Source organism: Aptenodytes forsteri, unplaced genomic scaffold, assembly GCF_000699145.1.
Source record: "Aptenodytes forsteri isolate BGI_AS27 unplaced genomic scaffold, ASM69914v1 Scaffold280, whole genome shotgun sequence".
In the NCBI taxonomy this organism is placed as follows: Eukaryota; Metazoa; Chordata; class Aves; order Sphenisciformes; family Spheniscidae; genus Aptenodytes; species Aptenodytes forsteri.
The window spans coordinates 2,187,350-2,204,071 of record NW_008796042.1 but is presented as its reverse complement, the minus strand read 5'-3'; the positions used below and the strand labels follow the sequence as shown (position 1 = coordinate 2,204,071).

The 16,722-nt window shown below is 37.9% G+C and overlaps 1 protein-coding gene across 1 annotated transcript in view; it reads right to left on the bottom strand.

The window, feature by feature from the left end:
- Positions 1-834: 834 nt before the first annotated feature.
- The window catches only part of MSH2 (mutS homolog 2), a 52,033-nt gene continuing 36,145 nt past the window's right edge, over positions 835-16,722 (bottom strand). Inside the window, exons 9-15 of the mRNA XM_019473735.1 lie at positions 15,848-15,998; positions 12,653-12,750; positions 10,516-10,761; positions 8,796-9,000; positions 8,158-8,405; positions 3,739-3,911; positions 835-1,244 (exon numbers count right to left, since the gene is read on the bottom strand). Coding sequence (XP_019329280.1) covers positions 1,074-1,244; positions 3,739-3,911; positions 8,158-8,405; positions 8,796-9,000; positions 10,516-10,761; positions 12,653-12,750; positions 15,848-15,998 — 1,292 coding nt within the window. The 3' untranslated portion in view covers positions 835-1,073. The remainder of the gene's footprint in view (positions 1,245-3,738; positions 3,912-8,157; positions 8,406-8,795; positions 9,001-10,515; positions 10,762-12,652; positions 12,751-15,847; positions 15,999-16,722) is intronic.

Here is a 16,722-nt window from a genome sequence, read left to right as displayed (position 1 = left end):
GATGCAATCCCTGAACACAGCAAGAGTTTGCATGGCATCTTGTCGTGGTGTAACAGCACTGTACCAGCTAATAGGAAGAAAATTAACTCTATCCCAGCCAAAACCAGGACACATCTTCAGCACGATTTTGTTCCTGTAATCTCGTGCGATAAACACCTTTTCCCATTAGTCTTTCAACACTGACAGTTTTAAATATAGGTAAAGTGTTCTAGAGCTACAATTTAAAATGCTAAATTTCAAGAATATAAACTTCTATCTGCATGCTTTCAAAATGCCTCAGTGCGAGAAGTACATTAGATAAAAATCAATGTGTTCTTTCTTTGTAGACAGACCTCACAAATCATGAGCAACTCAGAAGTTCCAGTTAAACTGTAACTTCACCCCAGCCTCTGCTTACATTACAAAACCACCAAAAAAATGCAAGGGTTACCACCACTCAGGCATGAAGAGCAGGTCTGTAGTATATTTGACTCGAGCATTACCATCCACACAGCAAACAAAAAAATATCCCGCCCACGCTGCCCCCCCCAAGCTCCACGCAAGTACACATCCAAAAATTTTATGGCAAATCACTTAGATGCTTTTTTCTAATGGAGCACTAATACAGCGTTACTAACACTTCCCTGAATTAACTGCATCTGTAATGGCATCATATAAAATTAATTGCATCTGTAATTGCATCATATAAAAAAAGAATCATGGTATAGGACAAAGATTTTGTGTATGCACTGCTGCTTTTCAAGGCTGTGGTAGCTGTATGCCATCTGAGTTGTCATACTTTCTAGCACACTTTTCTGGTAAAATACTACACTTTTTTTTGTACAGTCAATAATTCTTTCACTACTGAAAAAGCATTTTATTGAAAACTTCTAGAAGGACACAATGATCACAACTAAAGCGGGAATCTGGCACAGAATGTGCTCAGAATCTTTTACAAAATAATTACAATTCAAGAAAAAAAGCCTACATAAATCAGTACAAGTATCGTAAAGTATAAAAGCTACAAGACAAGAAAATGATAGTTCTTGCAACGTAAAACACACTTCAAGAGCTGTATCCTGTTCTCACACCTTTCATGATGTAACTTTTGTTCGGGAAATGATTTCATTCACAAAACTGTTGTTCTTTGCCAACACATCGTTTCTCAGCTGTTTCAGCTTGATTTTGATGTCTTCTTCTGACATACCTGTCAGTGGCAATGCTTTCACTTGACAAAGAAAATCCTGAATTATCTTTTCACCTTCCTGAAATGGAGGGAGGAGAAGGGAAAGAAAACAGAAAGGATTTTTAGATTGCAAGCAGGATCCTTCCAAATTCTGCGAAAGATACAAAGTATTATTCAGCACCATAAACTTTTTGCAGTCAAAAACCAGCGTTATTTTTGCACTTGCTATCATGTTCTCAACACCAGAACAATCCAGTTATACTGGTATCAGGAGTTCTTTCCCCTTTCAATCCATGAGCAAAAAGCATCAGTTGGATCAGCAGAAATACAGTATTTAACACTGAGAGCTCCTATGTGTTCCACATTTAATTCCAGTGTGCAACCACGTTAGGTGAGGATTGCTAGCAATAATAGCATCAGAGGGGCCATATTACCCAAACTAGTTACTTTTTGGAGGAATTGTAAATCAAAACCAATGTTTCAATATGCAAAAGGAAAGAACAAATTGTAACCAAGCAACTGGAGAGTGGCCGTCACCAAGGAGAACAGATGATAATTAAGCTTTATGCATATGCTTTTATACAAACAGGCAAAGTGGAACTTCTAAACAATCTGAATTGAATAGCAAGAACAAACATTTCAACGAGCAGTATTCAGGATCCCCGTATTAGAAACAATTTGCCCAGAATACAGAATTTTGTCTAGTCCTCTGCATTTTGCATTTTAGAACTGTACTACAAAGCTTTCTTAGTTTTGTTTTATCATTTAGGACTAATGGAGTGTGTTTTCAGTGCAGAAGTCTCCAAAGGGTTTGGAAATGTAATAGCACGCTTTTCCCTCTAAACACGATGTTAACGAAGGCAAACAAATTGCCCGGGCGAGACATCCAAAGCTATGCAATCCTATTGCCTAGAGAGTTTATGAAGTATTACGTATTACTGAAATATCCAAAAATAAAACATGATGCTGTATGTCAGAAGTGTTTGCCACAGCAATTTATTTTACACCAACTTAAGAGCACACAGCCAGATCCAACTAATGTGAAAAATACTTCACCATGATACCTAGCAAGCTGGCAAAGGAAAGGTAATAGTGGAGCAACTGAGGTAGCTGGAGGGGGAACCTCCTGGCACTAGAAGGTAGGACAAGAGATCATTCATCCACAACATCAGATCCACTTACTGAGCCAGGAACAAATGCAGTAGACCTTTGAAACTGAAAATAAAGTAATGGGTAACAGCCTCTGCCTAGAGCAAAGGCTTTTTAAATGTAGAAAGTGCTTTGGATATGGACTAACACTTCAAGGCTTCCATAATCTGGAGTATTACCCAGATTGCCACTGATGTATAGGAGGAGATAAATGAGTTACAAGGCTGCGAAATTTCAGGCCAACTGCTGGGACATAGAACTAAGATCTGTAAGCAGATTTATAGGTATGCAGCAAGGAGGACCTGACTATTGGCAAAAAACAATGCAAGTCATAAGGCAGCACACGGATTTCCTACGAGGCTGCAACAGATGCCACTGTACAGACTCTTAATCCAGCAACGAGACGACACAGGCTATTCTGAAAAAGCTACCTGCAAGCTATTGTTTTCCTTTACACTACCTGCTAATGAAGCTTCTTTTAAGACAAAGTGAAGGGAGAAGAGAAAAAACAGTTCACTCAAATGGCTTTACACAACCGTATTATGCAATGCAGACATGATCAGACCGATGCTGAGATGTGGGTTTCCTCAACTTGTTCTTGAAGCCTTGTGCAAAGCCAAGAGCATTTTACTTCTCAGTTGAGTAGATAGAACCACGCTAAAATTCTCACGTGTGAAATGGGAAGAACTCTATGACATCTGTAAATCAGACATTCCAGGTCCAAACTGCCATATCCTTCACTATGATCAGCTTGTGAGACGTGTTCGTACTGATGGGACATGGAAGGGCACAAAGGAGAAAGCTGTGTACTCAGCTTTTCTCTGATGTGAACAGAACTGAACATGTTCATGTTGAGCTTCAAGAAATCAGCACTAATGAGCCCTCAAACAAGGGGGAGCAAAACCAGGTGCAACCCACCTGCAGAGCCAAGAATAATCTAAACAACAATTAAAACAAAAGCTGTAACTTAAGTCCCAAGAAACACTGCATACAAACTAAGTAGCCAACAAAAGTGATGAACACAAAATTTTGGCTTGGTTCTCAGCATAAAGAAAACCCCACAGGACAGCTAGACACGTGGTCCCTTGTATGACTCCAGTTGTATGCTAATCGTACTAACTGCTGATCGTTGTTCTTTAAGAAAAAAATTAGTGCCATTCTCATGGCTGTTTTTAGATAAAATTCTTGCCTATGTTTTTAGGTAAAATTTTTGCCTATGTTAACTTGAAATGAATCTAAACCGAAACCCACTATCCTTTAACATCTCTTCAACTCCTAATGAACTTCATAGCTAAAATATTTTGTTATGGAAAAATGAGATTATAGTTAATTATCCTCAAGCTTTGGGGAAACTGAATCCTTAAACTATTTTGCTTGGACTACTCCACCTAAACAAATTTAAAAAAGCATTCCTGATAGCAAACCTCTCTTTCTCTGTAGAATTTCTTGGCTGGTGGTTCTCCTTCAGATTCCTTGGACTTGCCAATGTTTTGAAACTCCTCCAGCTCCAATGCTTTCTCTCTTGCACTTTCTATCACATGTTTTGGGAAAGCCGCCAACTCTGCTACGTGTATTCCAAAACTCTGGTCACAAACACCTCGATGCAGAGAAAAAAAAAACAGAAAAGAATTCTCAAGAGATAATACAGCTACACAGAGATTACATGAACAAACTTGTAATAGTTCTTTGTTCTGAAGAATTAAGTGCATGAGATCATTTGGTTCTCCCAACATTTTCCGATTTACCTTTTGGACTATACATGATAACATAGACTAAAGAATATGCTCTTATTTAATTAAGCTCTCCTAGAGCAGTAATTGCAGAGCTCCAAAAGTGCTTCAGGAAGAAAGGGAAAACTCTTCAGGCAGAAAGAATTTTCCTCTAGTACTTGAATGAAATTGAATAATGGTTTTTATTAGAGTGCTTCAGCACAGACTGTAGAATATAGTAATTCGCATCATTTATTTTTTAATATATCTGCCACATTTTTCTATATTTATATGAATACACATATATATGTGTGTATATATATAAATATTAAAAAAGTTGCATTCTCAGTCACCCTCCTCTCCTCCTTTGCAACTCCTTTCAGGAGTTGTGAGTGCTTCAGCACAGACTGTAGAATATAGTAATTCGCATCATTTATTTTTTAATATATCTGCCACATTTTTCTATATTTATATGAATACACATATATATGTGTGTATATATATAAATATTAAAAAAGTTGCATTCTCAGTCACCCTCCTCTCCTCCTTTGCAACTCCTTTGCAGGAGTTGTCTTTAATTATATCAAAACCTTTCAACTTTAATTTTACAGTTACTTCAATTAATACACTGTTTATAACATTTGGTTGAGAAAGCAAAGTTCTCATAATTGCTCAAAATATGTCAATTATACACAGTTACATAAAATAATTTTCACTTCAATATCAAAAGCCCTCTGATACAATCTGTCAACTCCATTTATTTACATTACCGTAATTCCAATTGGCCACCCACAGATATTACTACATCCTTTTAATTCTGGTCTCCAGCAAGGAGTTACAAATAAATGAATTACACGTGTAAAATGATACTTAATTAATCATCTATTAAATACTGGGTAACTGAAGAACAGGTAAAGGAAAACTTAGCATTCAGATTTTTTCTGTTTTAACCTTGTAATCTCTCAGGTTTCTTAAAGGAAATTAACATTTTTAAGCAGAAACTAGTCATCTTGATTTTATATTAAAAACCCACACCTCCCCAGAAACAAAGCTAACTCCGGTCTCTGCTCAGAGGATCCTGAGCAGAGGCCTGGAGAACAGTAATTTGTGTCTCCTCTTCTAGCGATTCTGTCACACTCTTGAAGCATGAAGACAGGGATGAAAATACTGTATAAGAGTTCCTTGTCATGCATTTCAGATTTAGTTATACATTTCAAATGACATGAAACCTGTTATTTGTTTCAAAACACAGCTGTATCCGAGCTGCCTATACTCACATCCATGCCTGAACAGCATAACTCTTCCAAAAGGGAAAAAACACAACACTAAATGCAAAAACTTGTATGAAAGACATCCAATTTGAGACCAGGTATTTTAAGATGAAGATTTCATAATGTTGTACCTCATCTGACAGAGGTTTAAGTAGATAGATACAAATTATTGTGCCTCTATGCTCAGTAGCACTTCCAAGAAAATGGATCGAATGGAAAGACACTGCATATACAAAGAAAAGATGTTTATTACTAAAAATGGCAAAACTGATTGAAGAAAAACATGAAAATGAGCTTCTAGAGTTTTCACCAGGACCAGAATGGGTGAGTTAATACAGGTTAAAAAAAAAAAAGGGGGGGGACCCCCCGAAGAAAGAGAATTCACCCAACTATCTAGGGAACATTAGGAGTTTTTATCGTAAGAGTTGCTATTCCAAAGGATTTAGAAGGTAGAAGGTTTAGCTTTAGTGTATATTACTTCCCTCCCCAACCTAAGTACCCAAAATAAGGCACCTAAATAAAGATGGCTTGTTTGAAGATACTATACATCACCAGCTCTTGCTGCATTGAAAACACTCATAGTTTCAATGTACACTTGCAGCAATTTATGACTATACTTGTCTTCAGTTCCCATGCCACATGAAGTCATATTTTAAGCATTGATTTGAGCAAGGCATTCAGAGGGCTCTGAACCTTCACTTGGTGGAAGGAGCTCAACATGTGCTGGAGAAGATGGAAAACAGACAACTACGAAAGAACCACAGGCACTGCCTCTCCACTGGAACAGGCTGTGTACCAGGGCCACAGCACTTTGGACTAATACTCAGAAGCAAAGCCTGAGCATTGCCTAGGAGAAGTGCATGAACAGAGAGGAGAACAGAGGCCATTTCTAAGGAATAAAGATCTCAAAAGACAAGGACACAGAGTTAAAAGAAACAACATGGTGGCAGCCGGAGATATTCTAACCAGCTTTAAGTAGACTCTCAGTAAAGCCAAAGGAGAACAGGACTTCTGGTCATGCTTTGATTCCCCTTGTTCAGAGCAGTCTCCTAGCTCTACAGAAAAGTACCCGAAACCTAATTGCAAGACTATAGCCATAGGGGAATACAAAATTAGAAGTGGTTATACAAGTAATCAAAAGGCAAGAAATTAAGTAATTTCATGGATTTAAAACCACAAGAAATGACTAAGAAATAGTCAGTCAGTAACGTCATTGGAGTAAAACTAGCATGGTACCAACTTGAGTGAGGCTCAGATCAGGATATAATAAAAAAACATTTACCAATTAGCTAAAAGACACTTAATTGTATGGTGATAGCCTGTGAAGATTATAAAAATTATCTTTAGAAGCATAACAGTAAAATTTAATAATTGGACAGCATATTAGATTCATTTCAGAACCACACAATGCCAGAAGGAATGAACTGAAAAGTCCTAAATTGGCTAAAGAAATCAGGAAATATTGGTGAGAGTTCCAGGATAACACATACTGAATATGCACTGATCATGAAAAGCAGTTATTAGGATGAACTAGGCAAGCGAAAGGAAGTATTTGGTATTGTGTAACATGACAAAACAGCTTTTAAAATGAGGAATGAAGTTCAGCAATTTTACCTGTAAGATTAAATCCTAAACTAAAAAGATCTAAGTAAACATCAGTCTCCAGGACTTGAGATATCAGATAAGGACTAGCTCCTTAGCTTTAGCAAGGATGGATGATACTTAGTAATTGTTTTAGTAGAGATAATAGCCTAACTCCTCAAACAGTTATTCCTTATTTGAGACAAAACCACTCCACGCAAGGTAAGTGGTTGATTGGATCCAGTATAGCCACAGTGTTCTCTAGTAACCATGTTCTATCCATCTGAGTGTCATCTAACTCATTCCTTTATTGTGGAACTCAGAAAAGGAAAATTAAGAAGTATTTTTAGGTGAAAACACAGTGTAACAGTACTCTGCCCACATTTTAAATCAAAATCTCAGTCCAGAGGTTGGCAACCTGACTGAAATGCTCTTATGGGAACAATAAAATCACTGCAGAGTTTACAACTAAATCAGAATGCCATAAATGACCACACCTTGCAAGCCACAGTTACGCAGCCCTGCTTTATTTAGCATAAATATAGGCTCCTGCTGAAGGGAGTAAGAACAAATGATTGGGGATATAGAGACGCAGGAGGAACCGCTTATTGCAGTTAACAGATGAAATTTATGCCCAATTGAAAATTGTCTAATTTAATACCAAAAGGAATAACTGGATCCACTAAAGGGTTTTTAGTTAAATACATCTGACTTATCTTACATTAACAAAACAGGCTACTTGTTGTTTTACCACGATGCCATTAGCTAAAAACTAAACATATGATTTTTCCTATATCAAACTACTCCATAAATTGGGCAACATCTTTCTTCAATGACTAAGCCTTATTACAATGAAATAGACATTATTAAAATATGTCAGCACATAAAAGTTGCACTCATTGCTTTTAAAAGAACAGTTTAAAGAACGTAAGTCTTTTCTATCAGCAGGTTAAAATGGCTGATTTAGGAAAATAGAAAATAACCTTTTGGAACCCTTCTCTCTGCTCTTTAAAAAACAGAAAGGGATGACCTCAAATGATCAACCTGAGTGGCAGAAATAACCTGGAAGTCTTAACAAATAATTGTCAACAACATCACCAACTGTGTTCACACATGGACAGAGCTCCTGCCATACACTCTCTATGGACAGAGGAGAACATGTCTATTATAAACCCTAAGCCTGGAATATGACATGAAATTTTTTTATGTTTTTTCCATTAAGATTTCTTCCTCTCTTAGGGTGAAATAAAGTTCACCCTGTTCACCATTTATACAGTCTTACCTTCCTTGACACGATAAAGCATCGTCAGTGTGTCATCACTGGTCAGAGCAGTAACATGTAGGTTATTTACTGTTGGCACTTGGTCAGCAAGAGCTGTCAGTTCATGAAAATGTGTAGCAAACATACAGAAAGCACAGATTTTGCTAGCAATGTATTCTGAAATAGCCCATGCTAAGCCAAAGCCATCGTAGGTAGAAGTTCCTCTTCCCAGCTCATCAATGATTATCAGGGAGTTTTCAGATGCTGTCCTAAAAAACACAAGAGGGTTTTATAATGTTTGAGAACAGCATGAACTCTGGATATTGGAGTACTGGAAGTTATGTTGTAGAGGTATAGCATAAATGAGGCAAAAGACCTTTCCTATTTACATAACAACATACAAACAAAGTGCACACGCAGTGTCACACAGATCACTGCAAATTAGTTTTTGTCCCATTTAGACTTCGGCCTCCTGGTAGCAGACTGTATGACCACTGAAATAAACAGAAGGCTACTTCAAGAACTTATGAGCCTGCTAAAAAGGACTTGAGATCCTCCACTGAGATCCTACATAAAAGGAAACCTTAAATGCATCTTTCTTAGAGCACCTCCTTTCCCATCAACCCCAACCAACAAAATCAAATAGGCACAGGACTTACCTAAGGATTGAAGCAGTTTCTAACATTTCAGCCATGAAAGTAGACACGCCTTTCAGCTGACTGTCTCCGGCTCCCACCCGAGCCAGGATGCAATCCACAATGGTTATTTCTGCAGAGTCGCATGGTACAAAACACCCAATTTGGGCCATAAGAACAATCACCCCTGTCTGTCGGATGTAGGTTGATTTTCCCCCCATGTTAGGGCCTAAAGAAGAAATTTTGCAAATGAATTAAAAAACCATCATCTTTTACAATTCAACAGTTCTTTTAAAGGAGAACAGGCTCTAAATTAAAACAAAGAATGTTTAACTTATTACTCTCTTGCCAGAAAAGAGTAGCAGACTTGTCTAACAGGTGCAACAAGTAGCTCCACTACTAATAAGGCTTGCTTGTATGTCTTACTGAATGCTGCTTTTTCAAAAGAAAGGTGACTGGAGAGCGTTAGGGGCCTTCCTAAGTTTTGGGACTTCTCAGAAGTATAAGCAGTCATCTAAAACACGTCCATACCTAAAACTAATAAGCTTTAATTTAAAAGTCATCAGTATTACTGCTTAAGAATGAAAATAATTTGCTTTCACCTCAAACAACAATTACAATCTGTCTGTAAAAATGAAATAGCTTAGTAACCGACCGGGTACAAGCTAATGGGTGATTTAAATTACAACCTAAAGGGATTCTGAATCAGAAAAAACAGATATTAATAAGTTAATTTTAACTGAAGTACAAATGAAATAAAAAGTATTTTCCAGAAAACTGGTCATTAAAACCAATTTTATGCTTTTGCTAACCAGAAGAACAAGCGTGTTACCATGCATTTATTCAGATTTTTAGTTTGGTTTTTTTTATTATGTTAGAAGTGTTCATTAATCATTCTCTAATTTCAGATCTTTGCTACTCAGAATGTATGTCAAGGACATCTGGATGGAAATTAAAATTCAATTAAATGTATAAACACTAAAAATGTTTTCCTGTGTAGTAAAATTATCGTAATTACACCAGAGAATAGGGGAAAAAAGGGTACAGTCATTGAAACATGTTTTGCATTTTAAATTGACTTTAATACTAAACAAAACATTAACAAAGAGGCTGCTTAAAATCTTGCCTACAGAAGGTGCCTACATGGCTACAATACAATTGATGCCTAGCAGAATTTTCCAAATCACTTAAGCAGGTTCAGGTTCTCCAGCTCCTGAGGCTGCCTCGCTTGTGGAGTTACATTCACTAAGGCAAAGAATACATATATTAAGGAAGGACTAATTTCTTATTTCCTACTGTCCTAGCAGCCTCCCTCTTCCAAATGACTACTACTAAATTAGTGATCACCTTTTCCAAACAGTGCGCTACAACTACAATCATAACAACTAATCCCATGACTATTAGATTGGAAAATGAGAAATATGTCTGTATGTGCACAAACATGTAGAATATCCACTATCAAAGAAAACATTTCACAAGAACATTGTGGACACTTTCTTTTTTTAATATAACAAACAACAATAGCTTACAAATACCCTCCCTTCTTTTCCAGAGCTAAATCTTATCCCTTATACAGAAAGATGAATAACTTGCTAGCTGCTCACCCTTTGCTGATTAGAGAAATTGTTTTGACAGTTTTATTGGGTTGTTGGTTTGCTTGCTTGTTGTTGGTTTGGTTTTTTTAGACATCATTATTGGAAATACTGGAGACATGTAAATGAAAAAAGAGAACAGAAACGTTTACCAGTAATAATGTGGAACATCTGCTTGCCCTTCTCAAATGTAACGTCATTGGGGATGAAGGCCACCTCATCTTGCATTTCGATGCAAGGATGCCTGGCACCTTTCAGCACAATCCTTCCTTGTCCCTTTTCCAGAATGACAGGACGGACATAGGGCACTGGTGCTCCGTTTGACACATGAGCAAAACTGACAATTGCATCTAATTGAGCTATCACATCATTCATCGTCTGTATTGGTTCTGCATAACCTGTTTTTGATTAGAGAGATACACAAATTCAACACAGTTAGAAATTTTTCGGTTCTTGCTGAAAAGATACCTTAAAGGCTATACTGAACCCATAAAATTAATTCATCTGCATTAAAAGTCAATTTTGTTCCAGACAGCAGTCACCTTCTGTGAGAGTCTAAGATGTAATCCTAAAGTTTCCATGCTTTGACTACAAAGGGGACTTCTTCAGACTAAGAAAAGGAAGAGGTGAGGCTATGTTGATTGTTTTGCCTTAACACCAGACAACAAGAAACAGCTTGTCTTAGTACAGGAAGGCAAATGCTCACAATGGCAAGATGGCTGGAAATCCAGTAAGTTTCCTTAATAATACACTGCATTTTGATGCTCATGCAAGCAAAGACAAGAGAGACACAGCACTGACAATTCAGACACAGCAACCTTTTATGTTTATGTGAATGATGGTGTGGAGAGTTCTGTAAGATACAGTGCCTGTAATACCAGACAAGTGGAGTAGATGGCCCAGCATCCCCAGTACCAGTTTTTAAGTTTTGGTGTTTCTTTTTTTTCAGTGAAAGGGATGAGGGACAAGAGTCTACAGAGGTAAACCACCTAACACCTGCAAATGGGATGCATGTGTCAGAAGAGGCAAGCAGTGACCTGCAGAAAGAGTCCTAGCTGTACAAAGTACATTTACTGTTCTAACATCATCTCTTGAACTGGCTAGGTACAGATCATTAAGAGGACTTTAAGTCACTTTCATTCAAAAATTACACACATAATCCAGTCTTTTTCATTAAATTGCCTCCACTTGGGCAGGAAAAATGCTTTTTAAATACACATATACACTTGTAAGTCTGTGACTGCACACCACAGAAGCTTTAAGTGGTAGCAAAAAACTTTATTAAACATACTAGGAATTTACAGATGACAATGAAGCTAATCCCGCTATATAATACCCAATTAGCTTTCCACATGAATATACAAACCTTAGTATGCTACACACAAAAAACCCCACCACTTGAAAGTTACCAAGACACAAAAAAAAAACCCCACCAAAAAAACAACCCACCCCACCAAACTAACAAGCTACTGATTTTGCAATACACTGGCAAATTCCTTATCATGACAACAGGTCAAAGCTTATGAAGATTTCCACTGTAACTTAATACACTTTCAAATATATTAATACATCAGCTTAAAAAGTGTGTTATCTTTAATACATTTACCCTTAGCTTAATAGTCATTAGTGCTTTCACTTCCCACTTCTCTTTCAAAGAACTAAGGTTTGTTCTGCTGGAACTAGTGCCTTTGGGAGAGGCAATATTTACAGAATCCTCCAGCCCAAACTCCCCGATGTCTCTTCTCCTTTTGGTGAAGGATAGTAAAGAATGCCCCGTAAGTAGGCAATCTTGGAGCAAAATATATGGAAATTAATTAGGAAAACATTATTTTTTATTGTAACATATAAGCAACAACTAACTTGATCTTATACTGCATACCAACATTTGTTCTTCACCATCCTTCACAGACCTCAGGTCCCACTCCAGTTCTCTGCTGTCCTTTACCTCTTCTGCCTTCTACTTTGTCTGCCATTTGGGTGGAGATGCCCAGAGTCAGGGAGATAGGTGGAGGACGTATGTGGCCTTTATGGGCATATTTTTGTTCCTTTTATGGGATTAGCATTTGCACACACCCCATCACTGCACATTTCTAGCAATGCCAGCAAAAGGTCTGACCATAGAAGACGATATATTTCAAACTTTCAACAACCGTCTAAAAGCCAAACCTCATTTTTCACACTAATTCTTTGGGGAACGTCACGGTTCTTCTCTATAGAAGGACCTACAAAGTAACTGCAAGACTTCCCAGCATTCCAGACTGTGAAACACAGGAACCTTGACATATTCACCTGAAGCAATGTTAATGATTTCCTTAACAATTGCATCCTGAGCCTCTTCATACTCTTCTCTGTTCTTTATATATTCGTCATTGACGGAGCTCAGTTTGCTGTGAACAAAACCACAGTATTTAGAAGCTGTGATGTTCTGTCTTCACTGCTACAATGCCAAACTTCTGGCCTCCTCATCTATGAGTCAATACCAGTTGTCCCCACCTGTTTTAACAGCAAGGTTCAGCACAAGGACCACAAAGCAACTAATCTACGATTCATCCACACCAGGATATCAGTAAGATTATAATTCAAAGTTGAAGATCACCCACAAGGGCCAAACCAGCAATTCTAGCATCTCTGAACACATCATTCTTAAAAATCTTACAGTAGTTGTTTGTTATAGACATGCTATGTGATAAGGACTTGCTTTTAAAGCTGAATTTCTGGACATTTTGCAACAAGATGTGGCACGTAACAGAACTGGCAGAGGAGAACTGCTGCTAAGCAACTGTGTAATTAGCCCAGAGTCCTACAACAGGCTTATCAGAGCTGAAGGCATTGACTTCTTTCATTTAGTAAAAACCTCAGTGAACTACTGTCACTAAGAATAGGTTCTAGTCTTCAAAATAAGGTAAGTTGAAATCAAGAGGGAGTTTAAACAAGTGTTTATTCTTCTCAAGCTCGTCTCTGAACACGGAGCAGAGTCTGCAGGACCGAATATGAAACACACTCAAGTAGTGCACCCACATTGTAAGCAGAACTCAGCCTTGTGCTTCTAGTACCATCTACAGAAGCAACTATAACTTAACTAGGCACAGAGAAGTGTGTTTTATTAGTGATCCATGGGCTTCTTCCCTAAGGGAAAGTAACAGATGACACTGTAGAGGTTCTAAGTACCACCTTCTCGGTTACAGAAAAGCCTAACTTCATCATTACGTTTGGATTCGTATCATATTTAGAACCAAAAAAAGCTGTTTTAAATTTCAGGGATGTTTTGAAAAAATATCCTCTGAGTAAATGTTAAAACAAAATGCAATTAAGGTTTACACTTTGTTCATTTAAGTAAATTGGTGCAAAATACACCAACATATTGGTTGGCGTGAAACAGTATGTTTGCCCTCCTTTCCAAAGCAAGGGATTTATTACTATGAAAGTGAGTGATTAACAGAAACAGTCACTATTAGTAATAGCACTGGCTTGAAACCAACCTTGCCCTGTAGGCAGTGCTCCTCATACATGTCTGTCAATCAAGATCTCTCTCAAGAAACTCACTTCTCTGATGCTAACTCCAGCAGAAACTGTTACACATAAGTGATAGCAGCATGGTTTGTCTGCAACAGACTGTACGATGTATTAATCTCTGCTATTTTTACCCTTCCATATAGAACACATGCAGGAGACTTAAAGACTAGTTTTCTCCTGGACTTGCCACTGACAGGCATGGAGGAACTTGTCAGGAGGTTGAAGTCCAATTAGTGGCTGATTACTAGTGGCATTTCTTAGGGTTGATACTGGGGCTGATACTATTTATGCCTTGATTAACAACCTGAATGATGGGACTGAATGCACTCTCAAATGCACTCTCAGCAAGGTTGTGAACAGTACCACATTAAGGGGAGCTGTCAGTATGCTGGAGGACAGGGCTGCCATTCATTGGGATATCTACAGATTAGAGAAATAGGTGGACAGGAATTTCAACACAGGCAAATGCAAAGTCCTGCACCTGGGATGAAATAACTCCATGCAGACTGAGGTCCAAATAGCCATAAAACAGCTATTCATAAAAGAGTTGGGGTCCCAGTGGACAAGAAGCTGAACACGAGCCAGCAGCGTGCCCCTGAGGCAGAGAAGGCCAAGCCCATACTGGCTGCACCAGCAAGAGCATAGCCAGCATGTCAAAGGAAGTGATTCTTCCCCTCTATTCAGCACTCGTGAGACCACGTCTGCAGTGCTGTTCTCCAGTTTTGTCTTCCCAGTGTAAGAGAGACATTGAACCTGGAGCAGATGGCCACCACAAAGATTTGGAGCTGGAGCACATGGCATACAACGACAGGCTGAGAGAATCTGAAGTCAGGCTGGAGAGGAGGGGCACCAGACTCTTCTTGGAGGCGCATAGCAAAAGAATGAGATACTAAAAACCCAAGCTTCTGCAAGGAAAATTCTCATTAGATCCGATTAGGAAAGTTTTCACAAAGAGTGGTTCAGCACTGGAACTTGTGCCCCACCAGGTTGTGAGGGATGGTTGGAGGATGGGCACCTGGGCAAGGCCTTGAGCTACCTCATCTAACTTTGAGATAGGATCTAATTTCCAAGGTGGCTCTACTTTGAGTGAGGGGTTAGACCAGTTAACCTCAAGAAATCACCTTCAATCTAAGTTATTACCTGATTCTGCATATGCAACTTTCTACTTTGTTTGCTCTGTGTAAATAATGAAGTACAGAAAGAGAGACATCTGATGACTAAGGTAGCCCCTGCTCCTTCTAAAATGCTCTAGAAGAGCTAAAAATTCAACAAGTATAGACTTTTTGCTTGGCTGACCTGTGACAGAACTGCTGTCCAGCCAAGGGGACACTGAAACAGCATCAATGCAATTAGCCTGAAGACTGAAATTTTTAAATAGCTTAATCTATAGAGCCACAGAATTGAAGTCCAATACATAGGACCAACAGAAATTACAGCATTATTTGGAACCAGCATTATTTGGAACGAAAAAAAAAAAAAAAAAAAAAAAAAAAAAAAAAAAAAAAAAAAAAAAAAAAAAAAAAAAAAAAAAAAAAAAAAAAAAAAAAAAAAAAAAAAAAAAAAAAAAAAAAAAACAGTAATCGCCAACAAAACTGCTGCATGTCGTATTTGGTGATAAACATAAGTAGTTCTTTTCCTATTGCAGCTTGTGAAAGTGTGTATAAACACTCACAGTGAATGCAATTATGCTACTAGCTGCAGCTAAAACAGAGAAATTAGCCCAAGTCAAAGGACCAAAAATAGCTAATAGTTGGCAAAGTAAATGGGGAATGCAGCTTTTAACAGAAACTGTATGACTACTCCTCCCTCATGCCAGTCTTGCTCAATATCTCAATCTGTGAGCCAATTAAAAAGGTGAAAATTCAGCCATTCAAGATGTAGGGAAACAAGTTTACTGGCGTAATTATAAAGAAACAAACAATTTTGTTTCTCTCACAACAGGCTTGAAAAACTACCAAGATGATCTCATACCTGTTAGTAAATTTCACACCATTCTTCTGTGTATCAACTATTCCATATTTTGAATTGTTACGGAGAACTTTTTCCTCCTTGCAAGTTATTCGAAAGTGATGTCCGAACTGTGAATTTGTCTCCAGTTTGATACTTTTGCCAGCTTCCAAACCTTTTAGATGAAAAGAAAGAAAAAAGAAAACAATTGTATTATAAAAATCCTGCAGCCTGTGCTATTTCTGCTCACTAATCCCCAGTTTGTATGATGTAGCCTCTCTTAGATACACTATTCAGTCTACTTGCTTTGGTTCTGTACAGGTATGAGACATACCCAGACCTAACAGAAGTTTACTGATTCATTCTCTGCTCGCTCTTTGATATGCTCTCAAACTGCATATTCAAATCAGGTTCACGATTATTGTATTGCTACATATTCTCCAGAAATGTGAAAAATGTTCATAGCACACTACAAGGACATTCTATATTGCTGCTGTAAGCACAGCACCTGTAGTCTTGTGATCCTTTTACTAACACATACTTCTGCTGGTGAGATTTCTCATTCCATCCCTACGCAATCTTGTCTTTCCTTCTTTTCATCCAGGTATCTTGTTTAGACTCAAAAAAAAAATCAAGACTAAAAAATATGCAAGCCCTTAAGAGTGTAACCTAAAATAACTACAGTGTTGCCAGTTTTCCTTGCCATATTTGCATTAATATTTTTTTTTAAGTTGCTCTTTGAATGCCCAATTCATTAGCTGCACATGGAATTTTTTGCATAGGATAACCAATTCTTTAAGTGTCTCATCTGCTTACACATTACATTTTGCAAAGAACTTCAAAAGAACCTAGCATATCCTGAATGGACACTCAGGAGAATGCATGGGGGGGTGGGGCAG